At 40.1% G+C, this 23,512-nt stretch overlaps 1 protein-coding gene across 3 annotated transcripts in view; it reads left to right on the top strand.

The window, feature by feature from the left end:
- zfr (zinc finger RNA binding protein) overlaps positions 1–21,730 on the top strand; it is a 96,228-nt gene extending 74,498 nt beyond the window's left edge. For 2 of the 3 annotated variants that reach the window (XM_072572616.1, XM_072572606.1), the window contains 5 exons: positions 453–550; positions 1,472–1,567; positions 3,856–3,967; positions 8,711–8,808; positions 20,680–21,730. In XM_072572616.1, the coding sequence (XP_072428717.1) occupies positions 453–550; positions 1,472–1,567; positions 3,856–3,967; positions 8,711–8,808; positions 20,680–20,865 (590 nt within the window). In that variant the 3' untranslated portion in view covers positions 20,866–21,730. Of the gene's footprint in view, positions 1–452; positions 551–1,471; positions 1,568–3,855; positions 3,968–8,710; positions 8,809–20,679 lie in introns of those variants that run through there. The other variant, XM_072572626.1, reaches the window with a different exon arrangement.
- Positions 21,731–23,512: the final 1,782 nt, after the last annotated feature.

Here is a 23,512-nt window from a genome sequence, read left to right as displayed (position 1 = left end):
CAAAATGAAATACCAGTGAACTAATTAAAATATGTACCGTACCAATTGACAATTTCATGTTTACAAGATTCTTCTAAATTCTCTACATGGATTTCTGGAGGCCCTTCTATAATATGTTCTGAATTGGCTGGTGAAGTGTGGCTACTAGTCCTCCTTGTACTTTAGGACAAACTAATAATTGAAGCAGAGTCTGTATTTATACGATTAGACTGAGTGTTTTTAAAAGTGTCAACAAAACCTCATGTTCATTGAGTCACTTGAGACATCAAAAAACCTCAAGTATTATAATACATTTAATTGGAACTTATTGGATATTTTACAAAAAAGTATTCATTTAAGAAATGTCAGTTTTGCGTAGTATGTGTGGCAGTATGGCTATGTTTCTGAAATGACATGCCTACCTGGTCAAACACCCATTCCTCACTGCACTTTGCCAATTCGATCCATTTTAGATGTAACCTCGGTTATGGTGAAAGATCCACCGGACGTCTTGGACAGGCAAAAATGCCTTGACGCTCTGGCTGCTCTACGCCACGCTAAGTGGTTCCAGGTTCGGAACATCATTTTACTTTCTTCTTGTAGCCTTATGAGAGATAATTGAGTTTATGACTTTTCCATGAAAATGAGCTATCACATTGTAAACCTAATATTCCCAAGGCTGCCTACATTGATCGTGCCTTTGCCTAAAAGTGACCAGGAAAAATATTTTTGATTTACCCCTTTTTGTTTGTTGTTTTTTTTTTCTTTCGGTTCCCTTTTTCTATTGTTTAAAACATTTAAATTGTTCATTAACTTTTTTTCTGGTCATTGACTGTAGCATGAGGCATCCTTGTGTCGCTTTACATAATGTTTGCACTTTATCAGTATTGTGTTGATGTAATTGTTCCATAAGGCTGCAGTTTTAACCGGCTTTTAGAAGGGAATTTTAAATGCTTTATGCTTAGCTTTTGTAAACTTTTCTTCACCTGCTCCATTTATAATTTTATTTTGAAATTTAACGTTTGTATGATAACACGGGAGACCGAGAAGTTGCCCTAACTTACTGTGAGTTTGCAGTGTGTTAAATATGCAGTAAGAAAAGGCAGTCTACTCTGTGTTCCGTGACTTTTTTATTGATTCTTTCAATTTATCTTCTGTGAAATTGTAGACTTTTCAGTGTAAATTCCATGTTCTTTTGATATACGATAAAGGAAGAACGTGCGGGACAAGAAGTTCTCAAGAGGCCAGGAAGATGAGCTAGGCCAGCTTCTTCCTGTTTCTGCTGTGTACTTTGACCCCCATTTCTTCCACAGAACAGAAAAATTCTGCTGTAGACTGTACACTCATGAGTAAAGTGCTGGATATATATTTTTAATTAATCCACCATCTTTACAAGTTTTTGTTTTGAAGCAGCAGTGTTTTTCCCATTATCTAGTCTCGAGCTTGGAGACTGGTTAACGTCACATGATTTAAATTTTTATTTCTACTTTAGGCTAGAGCCAATGGTTTGCAGTCTTGTGTGATTATTATTCGTATCCTTCGTGATCTTTGCCAGCGTGTGCCTACCTGGGGAGCATTGCCAAGCTGGGTGAGTGTGGCTGTCATTTACTCAGTGAGATGCATAAAACCTACTTGTTGAGCATGCTTGACTTTACCAGCGTTAAGGGAACAGACTGATTGATTGCACAGAATAATATCCATTTGCGATGTAGTATTAAAAGATGACCATTAAATGGGTATCAGAATTCAAAACCCACCATCTGCCATAATGGGTTTTGAAAGTTTGTCACCCAGAACATTATCTGTGTCACTGGATTTAACAGTCCAGTGATAATACCAGTAGGCTGTCACCTCCCTTTTTTTGATAAATATGTAAGAGAATAAGTTCTGGTAAACCCTCATAACAGTCATGAAGTATTGAAATGTGCACTTGCCATGTCAAGTCATACAGGCTTTGGACCAGCTATTGGGACTGGAATAGTTAAGTGCCTATTTTTGATTGGTTCAAACTTGATGGGTTGAAGGGTCTTTTTGCTGACCTGTAGATTGCTTTGACTCCTAACTTCTTTGTGTGACTGTTTATTCTAATGCAAGAACGTCTATCTGGACGTTGTAATATTTTGTAAATCTAAATGTGACACCTATTTAAAATAAATATTTCTACCTAATTACCTCCTCAGCACTTGATTGCAGAAATGCTTTCAAATAATGACACCTGGCAGTGCCAATACTCAATGGAAGAACAGCACTTAAAAAGTGGAACAGGGCTATTTAACGAACTGACCTTTAAATTATAACTACTTTGACCATGCAATGTGATAAACATCTTCAGTCTTTTTCAGGTTGGCCAGAATTATTTCTGTTCAGGATGATAGAAACTAGCTACATAATAAGTAGAGAAACATTGCCTTCAGTATGAAGAGAGTTAGGATCATTAGGGCTAAAAGAAATAGCACTTTAACAAAAGCAAAGGCGGATGCTAAAAATCTGACAGAAATAGAAAATGCTGCAGAAATTCAGCTGGTCTGACAGCATCTGTGGAGAGAGAGAGAGAGAGAGAGAGAGTGAGAGAAACAGATTTTATGTTTTGAGTCCGATACAACTTCTTCAGGCCTGAAAGGGACTGGAAAATAGTGATTTTTGAAACTGATGTCAGAGGTGGTCTCTCCCTCTCTCCCTCTCTCCCTCTCTCCCTCTCTCCCTCTCTCCCTCTCTCCCTCTCTCCCTCTCTCCCTCTCTCCCTCTCTCCCTCTCTCCCTCTCTCCCTCTCTCCCTCTCTCCCTCTCTCCCTCTCTCCCTCTGTCTATCTGTCTGTCTCTCTTCCCTAATTACTATATCGTAGTGAATTCCCTTTGAATTTCCAATATTTTTAGATATTTCCACAACCTCATCCTATTCAGAAAGCTTATCTAGATGTATGCCTCAAGGACATTTAAGCAAGATATCATCAGAGACAAAGCTACCACCTTTATTGTTACCATGTACACAAATATTCACTTCCTCCAACTCTGATGTACTGTGGCACAGTGGTGTCCTTACCTCTGGGCCAGGAGACCCAGGTCGAAGTCCCACCTGTTGCAGGGTGTGTAATAACATCTGCGCAGGTAGATTAGAAAATGCTTATTCCATCTGCATGATGCACTCGAAATTCACCAAGGCTCCTTGGACAACACCCTTCAAACCCATGATCATACCACCTGGGACAAGGACAGCAGAGATGGGAACGCCACCATCTCTATGTTCCTGTCCAAGCCACTCAGCGATCCTGACTTGGTAATATATTGTCATTCCTTCAGTGCTGCTGGATCAACATTAAGGCAGCATTGTGGGTGACCCTAAACTCCGTGAACTCGAAAAAGTAGCTCAACACCAACTTGAAGGTAAATTTGGTATGGGCAATAATTGCTGGCACAGCCAGTGAAGCACACATCATTTGGATGAATTGAGAATAAATCTGTGCTCATCTGTTCCTTAGATTTCTTGTCTGTTTTGTTTTCCTGAGGCTGTTCTTGTAGCTGCTGGTCTTCTTTTAGAACTTTCTAAAATAAGAGCATAATACTGTGGATACAGGAAATCTGAATTAAGAAAGTGCAAGAAATACTCAATATCTTGAGATCAGAAGAGGAGTTGTATTTGACTTGAAACCTTAACTCCATTTCTCCAAAGATGCTGCAAAACCTGATAATTCCACACTTTGATCTTTCACTCTCGAGGTTGTCTCTTTAAAACCCATCTTTTAACAAATCTTCGATTCCTTCTTTTGTCTCAATCTTTTGCTTCATCCACTACCATGACTCATCTCTTCCTTCACCCATCAATGCCATTTTTCATGTTAGTAGGCCACGTGTCTTAATTTTTTTTGTGCACTCTACATAGGCCATGGAATTGCTGGTGGAAAAGGTAATCAGCAGTGCTTCTGGACCACTTAGCCCTGGTGATGCCATGAGGAGAGTTTTTGAATGTGTCGCTTCCGGAATTCTTTTACCAGGTGAGATCTTTGTTTTGTTTTTAAATGAACAAACTTCAAATGCAAGTGTTAGTTATTAGATGGTTCAATAAATGCCAAGCCAAACAAGTTCAACCTGTGTCTGTGTTGTCAATCCCATTACCCTGCTATTTATTAAAACCTTTAGTTTACATCCATATATATTTTTCTGTTCACAATTGGTGATGATTACCATCTCAATTACATGTTGTGGCATAATATTCCATACTCACCAACCTTTTGGGTAAAGACATTTAAATCAAGAACATTTAATTCTGATATGTTCCAAATCTAAGCAGAGCATGGAGGTGTAGGAGCAAGGTGGGGAAAAGGGTTTGTCAGAAGTCCGAATCGATCAATACATGACCAAATTCAATTGAAACCAGTTTCTCATCTTGATTGGATGACCAAGTGCAGCAATGCATATTTTTTCCCTAATTTTCATCCTAACTGTCAAAAGTTCTTCCTGAGATGGAATGCTGCTGTGGAATTTGGAATTAAATCCTGTTTACACTAATTGGCTGAACCTATACACTCTGAATTCAGTATTTGAGGATTCTGGAAACATGGGAACTGAAAATTATTTAAAAAACCATCTAATTTTCTTTCAATTATCTTGATGGCCCTGATTATGCATCAACTACTATTTTAACACGTGGCTGTCAATTAGTTTGCAGTAGACAAAGGATATGTGCAATATCTTGGTGCAGAGCTTTTGGAATCATAGGTCTAAAGCCTCTCCAAACATGACTAAATCTACTATTTATGATGTTGCAAATCATTAATTTGCTGTATTTCAAAAATTATTCAATTTTTCTGGCACAATTTAATCTAATGTGTATTTAAGTTAGCCAAAACTATCTGCTTCTACCATCTCCTAAATGGCCTTTTGTTCTTTCACCATTCCAACTAGGTGGGGGGATGTAATAACTAAATTAAGTGTTCAGGCAAGTGTTCAGGAGTATGTGGAACTCTAGTTGATGATACCAGACTCTGTTTTTATACAGCTAAAAGGTGGCTTTTGTGATGCTATGTTACACCAAGTGCTGTAGGTTTGCTAATTGCTCATAAAAATGTTCTTAATCAGGAGTAGTATCTCTTATTCATTTCAAACATCTTAAGAAATGGGGCTGGGAATAAATCATTCACCCCCTCAAACCAGCTCTGTCATTCAGTGAGATCATAACAATTCTGGAAGTGGCCTAAACTTCACTTCCTGTTTGAATCTCTTGTAGGCCAAAAATCTGTTCATCTGAGCCTTAAACAAATTCAGTGACCCAGCCTCAACTGCTTTCTAGAGTAAAGAATCAAACAATTGACAATCTTCAGAAAGGAGACTCCTTATTTTAAACTAATGTTTCCTTGTAGGAGAAACCAAACTACATCACCTGCTCTATCAAGCTTCCTCAGAATTTTGTATTTTAATGTGAATAAATCTCATTCTTCCAAAAACCAGTAGATCTAACCAGCTCAGTTTTTCCTCATTTGAAAACTCATTCATTCCTCGAATCAATAGTCAGCCTTCTCATGAACTGCTTCCGTGTCTCTTCTTACGTAAGGAGCCCAAAAGTGTAAACTGTTGTTCTTGAAATTTCAACAGCTCCCTGCATCGTTGTAGCAAGACTTCTCTACTTTTATTCTCCATTCTCCTTGCAATAAAGATGACCATTCCATTTATCTTGTACCTGCATTCTAACGTTGAGATTCTTGTGCAAGGAGACTCTTGATCCCTCGTGTACTGCAACATTGTGCAGTCTCTCTCCTTTTAATAACATGCTGCTTTTCTACTCTCACCACCAAATTGAATAACTTCAGTTGTAAAATTATTGGCCTTCAGTTAACTTACCATATCTATTTGCAGACATTATTGTCTCTTGTCTAGTTTTCTTACCTATTATTTTGTTCAATGTATTTATCCATTCCAATTTGCTGTTCTCTGTCACTTCAAGGTTATCAACATGAATTCTAAATAGTTGGAGCCCCAACGCTGATTCTTGAGGTACCCCTCCAGTTAGTTTGCCATTGTTGCAACACCTGTACTTAGCATCTAGCATTGATTCAAAGAAATGAAGAAAATAGGGGCAGCGGCAGCAGGCCATTTGGCCCTCAGCATGCTTCGCTCTTCAATATGATCAATACTGTGAAAATCAGTACCCTGCTCCCCTCTTTCTCCCCTCTTTCATCCCTTTAGCCCTAAGAATTATATGTAATTCTTTGAAACAATCAGTGTTTTGGCCTCAATCGCTTTCTGTGGCAGAGAATTCCACAGGCCGATCGCTCTTTAGATGAAATAATTTCATAGAACATAGAACAGCATAGTACAGGTCCTTCTGCCCTTGATGTTGTGCCGACCTTTCATCCTATTGTAAGATCAAACTAACCCACATACCCTCCACAGTACAATCTTCCATGTACCTCTCCAAGAGTCATTTAAATGTCCCTGATGTATCTGACTCTACAACTACTGATGGTAGTGCATTCCACACATCCACCACTCTGTAAAGAACCTACCTCCGACATTTCTCCTAAACCTTCCTCCAGTCACCTTTTAAATTATGCCCCTTCGTGATAGCCATTTCCACCTGGGAAAATGTCTCTGGCTATCCACGGTATCTATGCCTCTCATCGTGTTGTACACCTCTAACAAGTGATCTCATAGAAGTGTACAGCATGGAAACAGACCCTTCGGTCCAACCCGTCCATGCTGACCAGATATCCCAACCCAATCTAGTCCCACCTGCCAGCGCCCGGCCCATATCTCTTCAAACCCTTCCTATTCATATACCCATCCAAATGCCTCTTAAATGTTGCAATTGTACCAGCCTCCACCACATTCTCTGGCAGCCTTCTTTGCTCCAATGAGAAAAGCCCCTAGCTCCCTTAACTTTTCTCCATATGACATGCCCTCCAGTCAGGCAGCATCCTGGTAAATATCCTCTGCACCCTCTGTAACGTTTCTATGTCCTTCCTATAATGAGGCAACCAGAACTGAACACAATATTCCAAGTGTGGTCTAACCAGGGCTCTATAGAGCTACCACATAATCTCGCAGCTCTTAAACTCAATCCCCCTACAAATGAAAGCCAACACACCATACACCACCTTTTCAACTCTGTCAACTTGGGTGGCAACTTTGAGGGATCTATGTACATGGACCCCAAGATCCTTCTGTTCTTCCACACTGCCAAGAATCCTGCATTTAACCCTGCATTCTGCATTCAATTTCGTCCTTCCAAAATGAATCACTTCACACTTTTCCAGGTTGAACTCCATCTGACACTTCAGGCTAGCTCTGCATCCTGTCAGTCTTGTTTCAACCGACAATAGCCTTCTACACCACCCACAACTCCACAACCATTGTGTCATTACCAAACTTAGGAATCCACCCTTCCATTTCCTCATCCAAGTCATTTATAAAAATCACAAAGAGCAAAGTCCCAGAACTGATCCCTGTGGAACATCACTGGTCACAAATTCCAGGCTGAATGCTTTCCATCTACTACCACCCTCTGTCTGCTGTAGACCAGCCAATTCTATATCTAGACAGCCAAATTTCCCTGTATCCTATGCCTCCTTACTTCCTAAAGAAGAGCAACAAATGCCATGCTAAAATCCATGTATGCCACATCCACTGCTCTGCCTTCTTCTTTTGTGTTTTATCACATCCTTAAAGAATTCAGTAAGCTTTGAGGTATGACCTGCCACCCCTCAAATCCATTCTGACTATTTCTAATGAAGCTATAATTTTCCAAGTAATCATAAATCAGTGTCTCAGAATCCTCTCAAATATTTGCTCACAACAGATGAAAGACTGACTGACTGAAGTATCCCTATTCCCTTTCTTGAACACCCCTACAATTTACCACACTCCAATCATCTGGCACTAGATGACGAGGATGCAAAGATCATCGGTAAAGACGCAGAAATCTTTTCCCACACTTCCTGTAGTAACTTTGGGTATATATCCCGTCTGGCCCAGGGGACTTGCTATCCTTATGTTTTTCAAAATTTTCTGCACATCCTCCTTCAAGCAGATCAGTCTGTTTCATGTGTCCTCAGAAACGTCAAGGTCCCTTTCTGTAGTGAATACAGAAGCAAAGTATTCATTGAGGACCTCCCCTACCACCTCTAACTCCAAGCACCAGTTTCTTTCATTATCCCTAATCGGCCCTATCCTCAATCTGGCCATCCTCTTGTTCCTCGCAAGTGTAGAATGCCCTAGGGTTTTCCTTTAATCCTACCTGCTAAAGCTTTTTCATGCCCCCTTCAGGCTCTCCTAAGTCTATTCTTCAGTTCCTTTCTGGCTACCTTCTAACCCTCTAGAGCCATGCGTGATCCTGCCTCCTCAACCTGAAGTAAGCTTTCATCTTCTCTTGACAAGATGTTCCACATCCCTTGTCGTCCTTGGTCCTTTGAACCTACCATACCTTGCTTGCCTCAGTGGGACAAACCTGTCTAGCACTATCAGCATGTGCTTCCTAAACTACCTCATGCATTTCCCTGACAACATCTGTTCCCAATTTAAGCTCCCCAATTCCTGAATAATAGCATTGTGATTTCACTTACCCCAATTAAATACTTTCCCATACAGTCTGCTCCTGTCCCTCTCCATGAGTGCTGTAAAAGTTAGGGGAGTTGTGATTTCAGTTTAGTAAATGCTTGTCTTTGTAAAGTAATGAAACAGTGAAGGATATTTGGAAATAGTTCTAAAAGTTAGAAAGATACTATTTTTATTAACTATTTCAGGCGGTCCTGGACTTTATGATCCTTGTGAAAAGAACCCTAGTGATACACTAAATTCAGTGACCGTACAACAACGGGAAGATATCACGGCTAGTGCACAGGTAAGGTTCCCATAACCAGATCAGTTATGTTGTATGATAAGTTAAAAATGGAAAAGAATTTGCTATTGGAACTTGTGGAAACCTGTCCTTAACTGTAAGTAATTAAATTGTGTTTTCTTGTCTGCCCTGTGTAATGAGGGTATTTGTTTCAGCCTACAGTTGATTTTAAGAAATATGTTCTCAATTGAATGATCACAAACCTTTATACCATTTAGTGCAGATTTTACCAGAGGGAAAGTCTTTTGAAGTTTTTTTAAAAAGTCTTGTGTTCAAGGATCAGAATGAGGTGTGAGATATCAAGGGTTCCAGGAAGAAGGCAGGAGAATGGGGTTGAGAAACATATCAACCATGATCAAGTAATGGAGCTGACTTGAGCTGAATGTCCTAATCATGCTCCTATATGTTATGGTCTTATGGTATATTTGTCATGCATATGTTTCAGTCATCAAGATGGGGAAATTCATAAGTTATTGCCCCTTTAACATGTAATGGATATTAAAAATTACATGTCCTCAGCATTCTTGATTTTCATGGTTTTACTTCCTTTGCTGCCTGTAGCCTCTAATCAGATTGACTGGTAGCTGTCTAGGATGGAACTTTCCCTCAGATGGAGACAGAAGCCCACTCTAAATCAGTTGAGGGACAGCCGGTTTGAGTGAGCACCACTGTCAATTCCTGATCCTTAATTTCCCAGGTCTTGGAGCATCCAGTGGATTATGAGGTTAAGGGTGGAAAGAGAAAACCGAGGAAATGCAGGCCAGTTAATGTGACGTCATTCATTGGCAAAATTCTGGAATCTATTAAGAATATCTTAAGAATCCACTTAGTAAATCATAGTGCAATCAGACAGAATCAGAGTTTTTTTTCCAAAAGAAGAGTCCTGCTTGAGCTTTTTTTATTTGAAGCTAGTAGGGACTAGTGGGGTATATAGATGAGAGGCTTTAGATGTGTGCTGAGACATCCAGTAGTTAATTAATAAGGTATCTTGTAAGTGTTTAACACAGGAAAATGCCCCAACTTTGAGTCTAATTTTTGAGCATGCGTGGAGCATTGTTTTTAACAGCCAGGAAATAGGGATAAAGTGGGTGCAGGTTATACCTCCTTAATCTGACAGCCTCAGGCTTTTGCTGAACCAGAGAATTTGCCAGACTGTTGGAAGGAGAGTCTGGCTCAGGTGGGAGTTTTTAAATTAACCTTTCCTCTACTCCCACCCTCATTTAATAACCTTAAGGCAGTAACTTGTGAAAAGGCATTTCCCTTCTGTACAGTTCTGATGGTAACCATTGATAGACTGCCCTATCATAGAATTACCAAATTTGTATGGTTACTTGGGTATGGCTGGTGCCCACATCCCCTGACTATCTCCTTAAACCAATCTTGCAAATTTGCCTATCTTATGTATTTTGATTCCCCTCAGGTACACAGACCTGATCTCTTGATTTGATATGAAATAAATCCAGCTGTAACATCTGTGATTGAATGTACTTATTGATGAAAATTCTTTCTGCAGCTTCAATTTCACCATCATCTTCAGACAACTTCTTGAGTTTTATATGACTGTGCAGTACTATTTGCCCAAACTCTTGATCAGTCAGTTGTTTCACAATTAGTACATCTTTGTGAATATCCAAAATGTTAAACCAATGCCTGAGCTCACAATCTAAAACAGTACTCTTTTCTTCCTTTTAATACCTTACTGACTGCTATAATTCTCTAGGAGTTCCCTGGCTGTTCTCTGTTTGGCTTGTTCTATAATAGTAGTGTTGTCCCAGTCGAACTCATGTTGCTTCTCTTATCCACATCAAATGTATTTACATCCTTCCTTAAATAAGCAAACTAACCCTACACACAATACTTAAGAGGTGGCCTCAGCCTGTTTAAGTGAAGCATAATGTCCTAATCTTTACGTTTAATCCCTCTTATAATAAAGGATTGCATTCCATTAGATGTCTTAATTATTTGCTTTACTTGCATACTACTACCATTTGTGGCTTGTGGACTAGAACACCAGAATTCTGCAGTTATTCTCTGTTTAAGTAATGGAAGTGATGGTAGAGGTAATCAGCAGTGCTATCAAATGTTGCAGATCACACTTGCCTTCCAATAATCTGTTCTCTGCTCAGTTTGGGTTCTGCTAGGACCAATCAGCTCCTCACTTCATTTTATAACCTTGGTTCAAACATGAACTAAAGAGCTGAATTCCAGAGGTGAAATGAGAGTGACGCACATCCACCCTGAATTTGACAGTGTGATGTCAAGGAGCTCCAACAAAACTGGAGTAAATCGGAATTGGGGACATTTCATATTTGCATGAATTATACAGAGGAAGACAATTATGGATGTGTTTATTGGTGGACACTTATCTCAGCTCCATGCCATCTCTGCTGGAGTCACTCGGGGTCGTGTTCAAGGCCCAACCATTTTCTGTTGCTCCGTCAGTAACATTCCCTCTAACACAAGCTCTGAAGTGGGGATGTTCAGCACTGTTCACGACTGCTCAAGTACTGAAGCAGTCAATGTCCAAATGCAGCAATAGCTCGGTAGTATCAAGAGTTTGGGCTGACAGATGCTTTTCCCAGGCAATGACCATCCCCAGCGAGAGAATGTAACTATCTTCAATAAGATAGAATATAACCCATCATACATTTACTGTTGCTGAGTTGCCCTATTATCCACATCTTGGAGGTTACCATTGACCTTCCTCTGAACTGGATCAGCTATAGAAATATTATGGCTACAAGTGGAGCTCCTACAGCATGTAGCTCACCTGATTCCACACAACCTATCCACAAGCTATAAATAAGGTCTAGAGTTGAATGCCCCTATTTTCCTGAATGAGTAATAACACCCAAAGCTTCACATCGTCCAGGACAAAGCAATCCTTTAGGTTGGCAACACACCCACAAACATTCTCCACCGATGCTCAGTAGCAGCAGTGTGTATACTTTGCAAGATGGAATGCAGACGTTCACCAAAGCACCTTAGACAATACCTTCCAAACCCAAGACAATTTCCATCTAGAAGGACTAGGAGAGCAGATTCTTGGGAACACCATCACCCTGTAAGTTATCCTCCAAGTCACTCACCATTCTGACTTTTAAATATATCGCTGTTCCTTCAATATAAGTTGGTCAAAACCATGGAACTTCCTCTCTAAGAATGCTCTCGGTCACCTGCACAACATGGACTGCAGTGGCTCAAGAAGGAAGCTTAACATGATCCATTTTGAGGGTAACTAGAAATGGGCCAGTAATATTGGCCCAACCCACGGTGCCCATATTCAATAAATGAATAAAGTGTGTGAGCCTTTTGAACTGCTGCAGTCCTTGGGCATCAGTGTACTCATGATGCTGTCCAGAAGCAAGTTCCAGGATTTTGATTCAGTAAGAGGGTTACCTCTGATTACAGCAGGATATTGACCAGATGGTCCAATGGGCTGAGAAGTGGCAGATGGAGTTTAATTCAGATAAATACGAGGTGCTGCGTTTTGGGAAAGCAAATCTTAGCAGGACTTATACACTTAATGGTAAGGTCCTAGGGAGTGTTGCTGAACAAAGAGATCTTGGAGTGCAGGATCATAGCTCCATGAAAGTGGAGTCACAGGTAGATAGGGTAGTGAAGAAGGCATTTGGTATGCTTTCCTTTATTGGTCAGAGTATTGAGTACAGGAGTTGGGAGGTTCATGTTGCGGCTGTACATGTCATTGGTTAGGCCACTGTTGGAATATTGCATGCAATTCTGGTCTCCTTCCTATCAGAAAGATGTTGTGAAATGGTTCAGAAAAGATTTACAAGGATGTTGTTGTGGTTGGAGGATCTGAGCTACAGGAAGAGGCTGAACAGGCTGGGGCTGGTTTCCCTGGAGCATCGGAGGCCGAAGGGTGACCTTATAGAGGTTTACAAAATTATGAGGGGCATGGATAAGATGAATAGACAAAGTCTCTTCCTTGGGTTCATGGAGTCCAAAACCATAGGGTATAGGTTTAGGGTGGGAGGGAAAAGATATAAAAGAGACCTCCGGGGCAACCTTTTCACAAAGAGGGTGGTACATGTATGGAATAAGCTGCCAGAGGAAGTGGTGGAGGTTGGTACAATTGCAACATTTAAGAGGCATTTGGATGGGTATATGAATAGGAAGGGTTTGGAGGGATATGGGCTGGGTGCTGGCAGGTGGGACTAGATTGGCTTGGGATATCTGGTCGGCATGGAAGGGTTGGGCCGAAGGGTCTGTTTCCATGCTGTACATCTCTATGACTCTATAACAGTTAAGAAAGTGCAATACACTCCCAATTCTGGCTGATATTTGGCTTGGACGAGTACCTGTATTGTTCTCATGGAGGGTGAGGCTTTGTAAAATGCTGTCAAGGGATCCTTGGGGACGTACTGCAGTGCATTTTGTAGATGATGTATACTGTTACCGCTGTGTAATGGTGATGAAGAAAGTGAACGTTGGAGATAGTATAGTGGTGCCATTCATCTGGGCTGCCATTTCAAGGTTTGGAGCCTTGGATTGTGAAAACAGATGAGGTTAAAAGGGCAAGTGTCAGATCTCCATTTGCATGGAAAGATACCATTAGAAAGGACAGGTGATGAGTGTAACTGAACTGTAGGCCAGATTATCACATCATGCTCAAGCCCATGAGAACACAAGAAGTACGATCAGGCAATTTAGCCCCTCAAGCCTCCTCTGCCACTTGATACAATCATAGCTGATCTCGTCTTTTTGGATTGTGGGAGGAAACCGGAGCACCCGGAGGAAACCCATGCAGACGCTGGGAGAATGTGCAAATTCCACACAGAGTCGCCTGAGGTGGGAATTGTACCCGGGTCTCTGGTGCTGTGAGGCAGCAGTGCTAACCACCGTGCCACCCAATGCCACCTTAGCCTGAACTCAACTTTGCTGCCCATTTCCATAGCCCTTCAGCCCAATACTAGTTAAAAATCTATCTTAGTTCCTCCTTTTAAATTTACTCACTCTTCCAGCATTAAGTGCTTTCACAAGTAGTGAATTGCAAAGATTCACGATCCTTTAGTAGAAATAATATCTCCTCTTCTATATTTTAAATCTGGTACCCCTTCTGCTAAAACTTGACCCCTCGTTCTAGATTGCCTCCTGTGAGGAAGCATCCTTTCCATGTCTACTTTGCTAATTATGTAATTTTGAGCATATTATGTATATAGCTCAACTAGATCTCCTGTCATTCTTGTAAGGTACAGACCTAAACTGCTCAATCTCTCTTCATAAGATAAACCCCGCATCTTTAGATTCAATCTAGTCAACCTGCTCTGAACTGCCTGTAATCCAACTTCATTCGTTATCACATCTTGCTCAAGCCCATGAGAACGTAAGTGGGAGTACGCAATTCAGCTGTCCTTTCAGTGAGGAATGCAAAAGTCCTGTGAAATTTTTTTTTCAACCAAACCTCCTGACCCAGAGTCCATATCATGACGGAGAAATTGTAGCTGGAGGAAACTAATCCATCATCTAATAAGTGTCCTCTTCACTGAAGCTGGGTCCTTACTAATTTTTAATTTAGGGGACCAAAATAAATTGTATGCAGTACTCTGGGTGCGGTCTCGCTAATGTCTTGTGCAGTTGCAGCAACACTTTCCCTTATTTTATTAATAAATACCAAAATTCTGCTGGCCTTCCTTATTGCCTGCTGTATCTGCATGCTAGCTTTTGTGTAATTCCAAATGTCTTGTTATTACTTCCTTTAGTAACAGATTCTAATAATCTCCCAATGACGCAATGAAAGTTCCTTACTTTCTGCCTCCTCCCCTTTTGAATATTAGCATTTTCCAAACTGCTGGAGCCATTTGCCCATCCAAGGAAGTTTGGAATATGATAACCAATAGATCCATGATCTCTTCTGCCACTTACTTTAATGTAGAATGTAGGCTTTCCTTCAATCCTAATAGTTTGTTCAATACTTTTTTGATAATGGTAGGAATGCTGAGGGAGATGAGAATTCACTCATTCCACTGGATTGGTGGAAATGTAACTTGTGATCCTTTGAGCATTGAGTCTGATGGAGTACGAAGGAGAGGACAAGAGAACCTTAACTGTAGTTACGAGAGAGAGGTTTAAAGCAAAATACTGGAAATGAAATGGTCAACAACACTACAAAGGTGCTGTCAGTCTGTGAGTGGAAATTCTTAGTTCAGGGCATAGCAAGATATATTGAGAGTGCTAGTATGGTGATTCCTTTTTTTTTAATCAGTGAAGGTTGGTGCCAGGCTCGAGCACAAGATTTATTTTTGTAGTCACTCTGTCCAAAAAAAATCTCTAAGCATTTTCAGCAGTCACTTTGCTGTTGTGCAATTCGAATGTACAGATGCAAGATTCTATTTACAGCTTCTGAACTTGATAGTGTCAGCTGTCCTTTCAGTGAGGAATGCAAAAGTCCTGTGAAATTTTTTTTCAACCAAACCTCATTACCCAGAGTCCATATCATGATGGAGAAATTGGACCTGGAGCTGGAGGAAACTAATCCATCATCTAATAAGTGTCCTCTTCACTGAAGTTGGGTCCTTACTAATTTTTAATTTAGTATAAAGGATAATATTGCCATGCTCTAACTTTTCTTATATCCACATCAATGGATATAAATTGTGTTGCATTAATATATAATTGAGAGCTGCATCTCTTGTTGCAAAGTTACCCAATTTACTAACCTGTTAAAGATTTTTTTCCAATTGGCAATTCCAATGAACACTATTTCATCATCTATTAATGATTATTTTCATTTGCAGTCCATGTGTTTTATTTATACCGTGGTTGATGAGTCACTTTTGGACCAGTTTACTTTTTAATGGCAGAGATCATTCACCCGCCTCATTTTTACCAGTATCGTTTTAAACTTACTAGCATGCCTTTATTGAACAAATGTTTATTCTTTTGTTTGCTAAATCGTTGTCTCATTTTCTTTGTGCTATTCAGTGAAGTAGTAAGAATCTTTTTTATTCTTAAAATACAGTTTATCCACCTTTTTATTTTAATCAATGTTATATGGGGCGGCACGGTGGTTAGCACTGCTGCCTCACAGCACCAGTGTTCCAGGTTCGATTCCAGCCTTGGGTGACTGTCTGTGTGGAGTTTACACATTCTCCCTGTGTCTGCGTGGGTTTGCTCCAGTTTCCTCCCACAGTCCAAAGATGTGCGGGTTAGGTGACTTGGCCACGCCAAATTGCCCATAGCGTTAGGTGCATTAGTCAGAGGGAAATGTGACTGTGTGGGTTACTCTTTGGAGGGTCGGTATGGACTTGTTGGGCCAAAGGACCTGTTTCCACACAGTAGGTAATCTAATCTTAACTTTTAAGGACAAAATCAAAGGTTTCATCTGTTAAAGCTCAGTTGGAATTTGCACTTTTCTATCTTGAAGTTCAATTCCTCTCATTTGGAACACTGGTATGTGATCTTAGCTACCCATAAAGCATAAGTATGTCCAAGAATGGTCTACAGCTTCCACATTTGGAAGAGCTTCCAAGTTCTGAACAGGCTACTAAAAAGGGACCTTCCATTTTCTTTTCAGTTAAATATTTGGAAGACCACATCTCTCATTTGTCTGTCACCACTTGGTTTTATTTTGTATCCGCGATGACTGCAATAAGCTAAATCTGACTATACATATATCATCTCTATCTACTCTGCAATTGAGCAACTTCTCCATATGTCATCTTCATCCCATAAATTCAGTATTTCAGTTGTAACATTGCTCCAGGTCTTCTGTTATCGAAACCCTAGTCAATGGTTTAGTTGTCTCCCAGACCTGTGTTCTAGTCTAATATCTCCTATGCTGCAATCTCTTGAATTCAATTCATTGAAAACTCAATATTTCAAAAAAACTAAAGAACTACAGATGCTGTGAGTCCGAAACAAAACAAAGGAAGGGTCACCGGACTCTACGCTAACTTTGATTTCTCTTCATAGATGCTCCAGACCTGCTGAACTTTGTCGGCAACTTCTGTTTTTGTCATTGAGAATTCTGCTGTTCTTATCTTTTGATTTTGACCTTTCCTCTGTTTGCTAAAGTCTTTAAAGATATGTATATGAATATTTATTTCTTCACATGTATTCTTCAGATTTGTGAAATTCAAATTTTGTCAATTCTCTATTTTCTTGAGCGACTTATTTGTAAGACCATAAGACATAGAGTTGAAGTAAGGCCATTTAGCCCATCGAGTTCACTGCGTCATTCAATCATGGCTGATGGGCATTTCAACTCCACTTACCCGCATTCTCCCCATAGCCCTTAATTCCTCGAGACAACAAGAATCTATCAATCTCTGCCTTGAAGACATTTAGCATCCTGGCCTCCACTGCACTCTGAGGCAATGAATTCCACAGGCCCACCACTCTCTGGCTGAAGAAATATCTCCACATTTCTGTACTGAATTTACCCCCTCTAATTCTAAGGCTGTGTCCACGGGTCCTAGTCTCCTCACCTCACGGAAACAATTTCCTAGCGTCCACCCTTTCCAAGCCATGTATTATCTTGTACATCTCTAAGTCTCCCCTTAATCTTCTCAACTCCAATGAATATAATCCCAGGATCCTCAGCTGTTTCTCATATGTTAGACCTACCATTCCAGGGATCATCCGTGTGAATCTCCGCTGGACACGTTCCAGTGCCAGTATGTCCTTCCTGAGGTGTGGGGACCAAAACTGGACACAGTACTCCAAATGGGGCCTAACCAGAGCTTTATAAAGTCTCTGTAGCACAACGGTGCTTTTATATTCCAACCCTCTTGAGATAAGTGACAACATTGCATTCGCTTTCTTAATCACGGACTCAACCTGCATGTTGACCTTTAGAGAATCCTCGACTAGCACTCCCAGATCCCTTTGTACTTTGGCTTTACGAATTTTCTCACCGTTTAGAAAGTAGTCTGTGCTTTTATTCTTTTTGCCAAAGTGCAAGACCTCGCATTTGTTCATGTTGAATTCCATCAGCCATTTCCTGGACCACTCTCCCAAACTGTCTAGATCCTTCTGCAGCCTCCCCACTTCCTCAGTACTACCTGCCTGTCCACCTAACTTCGTATCATCTGCAAACTTCACTAGAATGCCCCCAGCCCCTTCATCCAGATCATTAATATATAATGCGAAAAGCTGTGGCCCCAACACTGAACCCTGCAGGACAGCGCTCGTCACTGGCTGCCATTCCGAAAAAGAACCTTTTATCCCAACTCTCTGCCTTCTGTCGGACAGCCAATCCTCAATCCATCCCAGTAGCTCACCTCGAACACCATGGGCGCACACCTCGAACACCATGGGCCCCTCACCTTGCTCAGCAGCCTCCCATGTGGCACCTTATCAAAGGCCTTTTGGAAGTCTAGATAGACCACATCCACTGGGTTTCCCTGGTCTAACCTACTTGTCACTCTTCAAAGAATACCAGCAGGTTTGTCAGACATGACCTCCCCTTAGTAAATCCATGTTGACTTGTTCTAATCAGACTCTGCTCTTCTAAGAATTTAGAAACCTCATCCTTAATGATGGTTGTTGGTAAAATTCTAGAATCCGAGGTTAGGCTAATTGGCCTATCATTTTCCATCTTTTGTCTTGATCCTTTCTTAAACAATGGGGTTACAACAGCAATCTTCCAATCATCTGGGACTTTCCCTGACTCCAGTGACTCTTGAAAGATCTCAACTAATGCCTCCGCTATTTCCTCAGCCACCTCCCTCCGAACTCTAGGATGTATCCCATCGGGGCCAGGAGATTTATCAATTTTAAGACTTTTTAGCTTTTCTAGCACTATCTCTTTTGTAATGGCAACCATACTCCACTCAGCCCCCTGACTCCCTTTAATTGTTGGGATATTACTCATGTCTTTCACTGTGAAAACTGACGCAAAGTACTTGTTAAGTTCTCCTGCTATTTCCTTATCTCCCATCACTAGGCTTCCAGCATCAGTTTGAAGTGGCCCAATGTCTACTTTTGCCTGTCGTTTGTTTCTTATGCATTGAAAGAAACTTTTACTATCATGTCTAATATTACTGGCTAGCCTACCTTCATATTTGATCCTCTCCTTTCTTATTACTCTCTTTGTTATCCTCTGTTTGTTTTTGTAGCCTTCCCAATCTTCTGGTTTCCCACTGCTCTTGGCCACTTTATAGGATCTCTCTTTTTCTTTAATACATTTCCCGACTTCCTTTGTTAGCCATGGCTGTCTAATCCCTCCCTGGATAATCTTTCTTTTCTTGGGGATGAACGTCTGTACAGTGTCCTCAATTATACCCACAAACTCCTGCCATTTTTGCTGTACTGTCTTCCCTGCGAGCCTCTGCTTCCAGACTATTTTTGTCAGTTCCTCTCTCATGCCCTCATAATTACCTTTATTTAACTGTAACACCATTACATCTGATTTTGCCTTCTCTTTTTCAAACTCCAGACTGAACTCTACCATATTATGATCGCTGCTTCCTAAGGGTTCCCTTACTTAAAGATCTTTTATAAGAGTCTGGTTCATTGCAAAGCACTAGGTCCAGAATAGCCTGCTCCCTTGTGGGCTCCATGACAAGCTGTTCCAAAAAGCCATCCTGTAAGCATTCCATGAATTCCCTTTCTTTGGATCCACTGGCAACATTATTTACCCAGTCCACCTGCATATTGAAGTCTCCCATGATAACTGTGACCTTGCCTTTCTGACATGCCTTCTCTACTTCCCAGGACATGTTGCGTCCCTGGTCCTGACCACTGTTAGGAGGTCTGTACATAACTCCAATTATGGTTTTTTTGCCTTTGTGGTTCCTCAATTCCACCCACACAGACTCCACATCATCTGACGCTATGCCATTCAGTGCCATAGATTTAATTTTGTTCTTAACTAATAAGGCAACCCCATCCCCTCTGCCGACCTCCCTGTCTTTTCGATAAGTTGAAAATCCTTGGAGGTTTAACTGCCAGTCCTGACCCCCCTGTAACCAAGTCCCTGTGATGCCTACCACATCATAATCATTCACTATGATCTGTGCCATCTTCTGTGCTATGTCATTGTTGCTTTTTTGTTTCCATTGATTTCTCAAAGTATAATTTCACAGTTCTCCACAATGTCAGAATGTATTAGGCGAACGTTAAACATAAAGTAGCTGTCTACAGAATTTGTGGACTTCTCAGCTGCATTATTGAATCCATCTCTGGGTTATAATGACATCGAACAAGAGAACAAAAGAGAGAATGTTTAAATATTCTTAGACTTAATCTAGATTTCTGTATTTGTTCCAGAACTGCAAACAGGAAAGGAAAAAAACTTCAAGCTTTATAGTTTTAAACATTTTCATTGATTATTTGGGGAAATCTGTAGATGGTTGGTAAACAATTTATTGCCATTGTCTGAGATAAATACTTTTGAACCGATTTATGTATACTAAATTATGTCAATTATTGTCTTTGAATCTTCTGCATCAGCTATGTTGAGAAGCCATGTGGTCAATGGCTTCCTTGCTCATTCAGTAAATAAGACCAAAGACACCACCTCCTATATCCAAATTCTTCATGGTGAGGAAGTACTTGTTTATTTTGTGGATTAGTGCTCAAGGTAGAGTTCAGTGCAGCGTTGGGTGCACCATCATTCCTGCAACTCCCAAGTTGCTTTGCTGAGGTATCATGTACCTGCTTGACAAAATGTAATATTTTTCAGCTCTAAACCAATTTGTATGTTTCATGAATTTCACTCTTGATATCTCTATTTTGTCTTGCTTTAAATTTTGACATTTTTATGCCTGGGATGTTTTCTGCATTAAAAGCATTATGTAAATACAAGTTGATTTTATATCTTGTTCAGCACATCATTTGTTCTTGAGAATGGACATAAAGCTTAACCCATTTAGTGAGTAGATTAAAGCCATAATTTTTTTTCTACAGTTTGCACTGAGATTAGTAGCATTCCGTCAGATTCACAAAGTCCTTGGAATGGATCCATTACCTCAGATTAATCCACGTTTCAATGTACGTAACCGAAAGAGGAGGAGGGACAATAGTGATGGCACTGATGGATTGGAAGCAGAAGGAAAGAAGGATAAAAAAGATTTTGACAGTGGAGAATTTTAAATCATTATACATAGTACTCCAGGTTGTTAATACAATGTTGACTTTCGGTGAACTTGGCAGAAAGCAGTGTCTGATTTCTAAGTTTCGATTTATTTTAAAAAAAAGTTATGGTAAATGTAAATAAAGTACTCATCTGCTTTACACTCAAATGGCATGTTGTTTAAGCATATTTAAACCGATTGTTAATGGTCCTATTTGTGACATTTATCCAGAACTACTTAACCTTTACATCATTTCTCTAATCCTTAGCACAAAACCAATTTTATACACTTAGAGGTTCTAATGTAAACAGACTTTCAACTTGAATCTCGTTTAACATATTAAAAATGGGATGGAGGGCCATGTTAATTCTGCAGTATACCATAGATAGCGGTGCTTCTAAGCACTTGCAACTCAAATACTGCAACTTCAGTTCAACTAAATGTGTGCTTTTGCAGAACCTGTGACTTCTCTATCAAGCAAAAAGATGAATGTGAATAAGAATCAATTTCTTTGGTTTATATAAAGTTCGTTTCTTGTCAGCTGTGCATCAGCATAAAAAAAGCAGTTCTGTGTATGGGCTTGTCAGCGATTTTAATGCATTTTACAGTCATTCCTAGTAAATCTTGCATGACTGAGCTATAGCCTTGGAGGTTTGTGTTGTAGCAATGCTTTTATAAAACTTAACAGTTTACTTGTTTGTTTTTGTTTTTGTTTTCAGTGGTAAGAATAATGTGTAGTTGTTTTATATGGTTTAAGTATGTAGTAACTATACGCTTGTATGCAGTTGATGTGATGAACAGTTCTGTTGTAATTGAAGTTGAACTGTCCCCCTGATGTATACTTTGTCACTTCTTACCACATCAATAAAACTTAGAGGACATTATATTTCCATGTTTTGTGTTGCTTAAGTTTTCATCTTTAAATTTCCTGCACTTTGGACAGTCCAGCAGTACCATCAGTACATCGAATGTGAAAAATCTAGGTAGCTTTTGTGTTCAAATTAAAAATTCCAAATGAAGTGCTGTAGAATAAAGATATATTTTTGGGTTAAGGTAAGGTAATTAACTAATTGTCAGCGTAAGGTGTCATACACAAAACTTTAAATGTCAATAGCCTTTTCAGCAGTTCCTATCCTTAGAAGATAAACATAATTTTGGAGTAACTTCTGTATGTTATTACAGGAGATATACCAACAATGATTGTTTACTTTGTGAAACTTAAATTGGCCTAAGTACATCACAGCTGACAACAGGATTGACAAAATGTGTGCTGAATACTGTTGTGATGTAACATTTGGCATTGTGCATCCTACTTAAAGCAATAGTTTTCTCAAGTTGCACAGAATTCTGATTTAGAAATTCAATTGTTAAAGCTGGAATTAAAGGACTAACCATGAAATTGTAGAAAGTAATCAGGTTTACTAATCTCTTGTTGGAAAGGAAATCTACCAAGTCTGATGTACCTTGCGTGTGACTCTAGCAACATAGTTGACTCCAAAATATCCTCAAACGGCCTGTCATATCAAGCCATTCTGTTGTATTTAGCTGCAGCAAAGTCAAAAACAAATTAAAGTAGGCAGACCACTAAGCATAAACCTAGATGTGCACACCCCAGTCACCCCTCCAAAGTCTTCATTACTGATATGTGGAGGCTTGTTGCAAAATTGGGACACGACTACTTGTCACTGGACATAGCAGGACTTCACAGCCAAAATATGATCTATTTGTTGTGGGATCATGCTACTTCCACTTTTTTTTTTAATAGCACGCATTTTTGTGTGGGTCTTGGCTTCAGTAGATTAACACCTAATTATTAGGTATTCCTATGCTGCTGGTCCTGCACACTTCAATTGTACGTTATGATTCCGTGAGTATGATTATGTTCCAAAAATGGCTATCACCATTTCTGTGTATGTTCTGACACATCAGCAGTACACACTTATCAGGGATGATTTTGCAATGGGAGTCCTCAATATTGAATCTGACCCCATGAGATCTCATGTCATCAGCTTCAACATGGAGGTTGGACCAAAAGGTCTGTTTCCATGCTGTACATCTCTCTGACTCTATGGACATGGAAAGGTCTTACTGGTTATTGCTGAATGTCCTCAGCTGATGAATCGTACTGCTCCTCCTTGAACAAAACATGGAGAATAGTAAGGATGCATAATGATACATCAATATCCATCACCAAGAGTGGTTCAGTAGAATGACTACTAGGCAATTTGGCTAAGTTCTAAAGGATGTAGCTGATGGACTGAGTCTATTCTGCTGGTGGAGGAGAAAAGTAGCAAAAGCTTACTTGAACTCATCTTTATCAATACTTTTACATATGTCTATTCATGACAGTGTTAAATGGATTGATGCACACAGACCTGACTTGATGTTGAGGATACCTTCCATCACATGTGGCACCTACACTCTGCTAAATGGGATAGATTTCAAACAGATCTAACAACTCAAGTTGGGCATTCTAGAAGGCATTATGGGCCTTCAGCAAGAGCCGAATATGATTTAATCTTGTGATCTGTAACCCATGACCACCACTCTACCTTGATCATCAAGCTGGGGATTAAATCTGGTTGAATGAAGTGTGCAGGACCAGCAGCATAGGAATACCTAATAATGAGGTGTTAATCTACTGAAGCCAAGACCCACACAAAAAT

Source organism: Chiloscyllium punctatum, chromosome 1 (genome assembly GCF_047496795.1).
Source record: "Chiloscyllium punctatum isolate Juve2018m chromosome 1, sChiPun1.3, whole genome shotgun sequence".
NCBI lineage: Eukaryota > Metazoa > Chordata > Chondrichthyes > Orectolobiformes > Hemiscylliidae > Chiloscyllium > Chiloscyllium punctatum.
The sequence above is the reverse complement of the archived record's forward strand: the minus strand, read 5'-3'. Positions and strand labels throughout refer to the sequence as shown.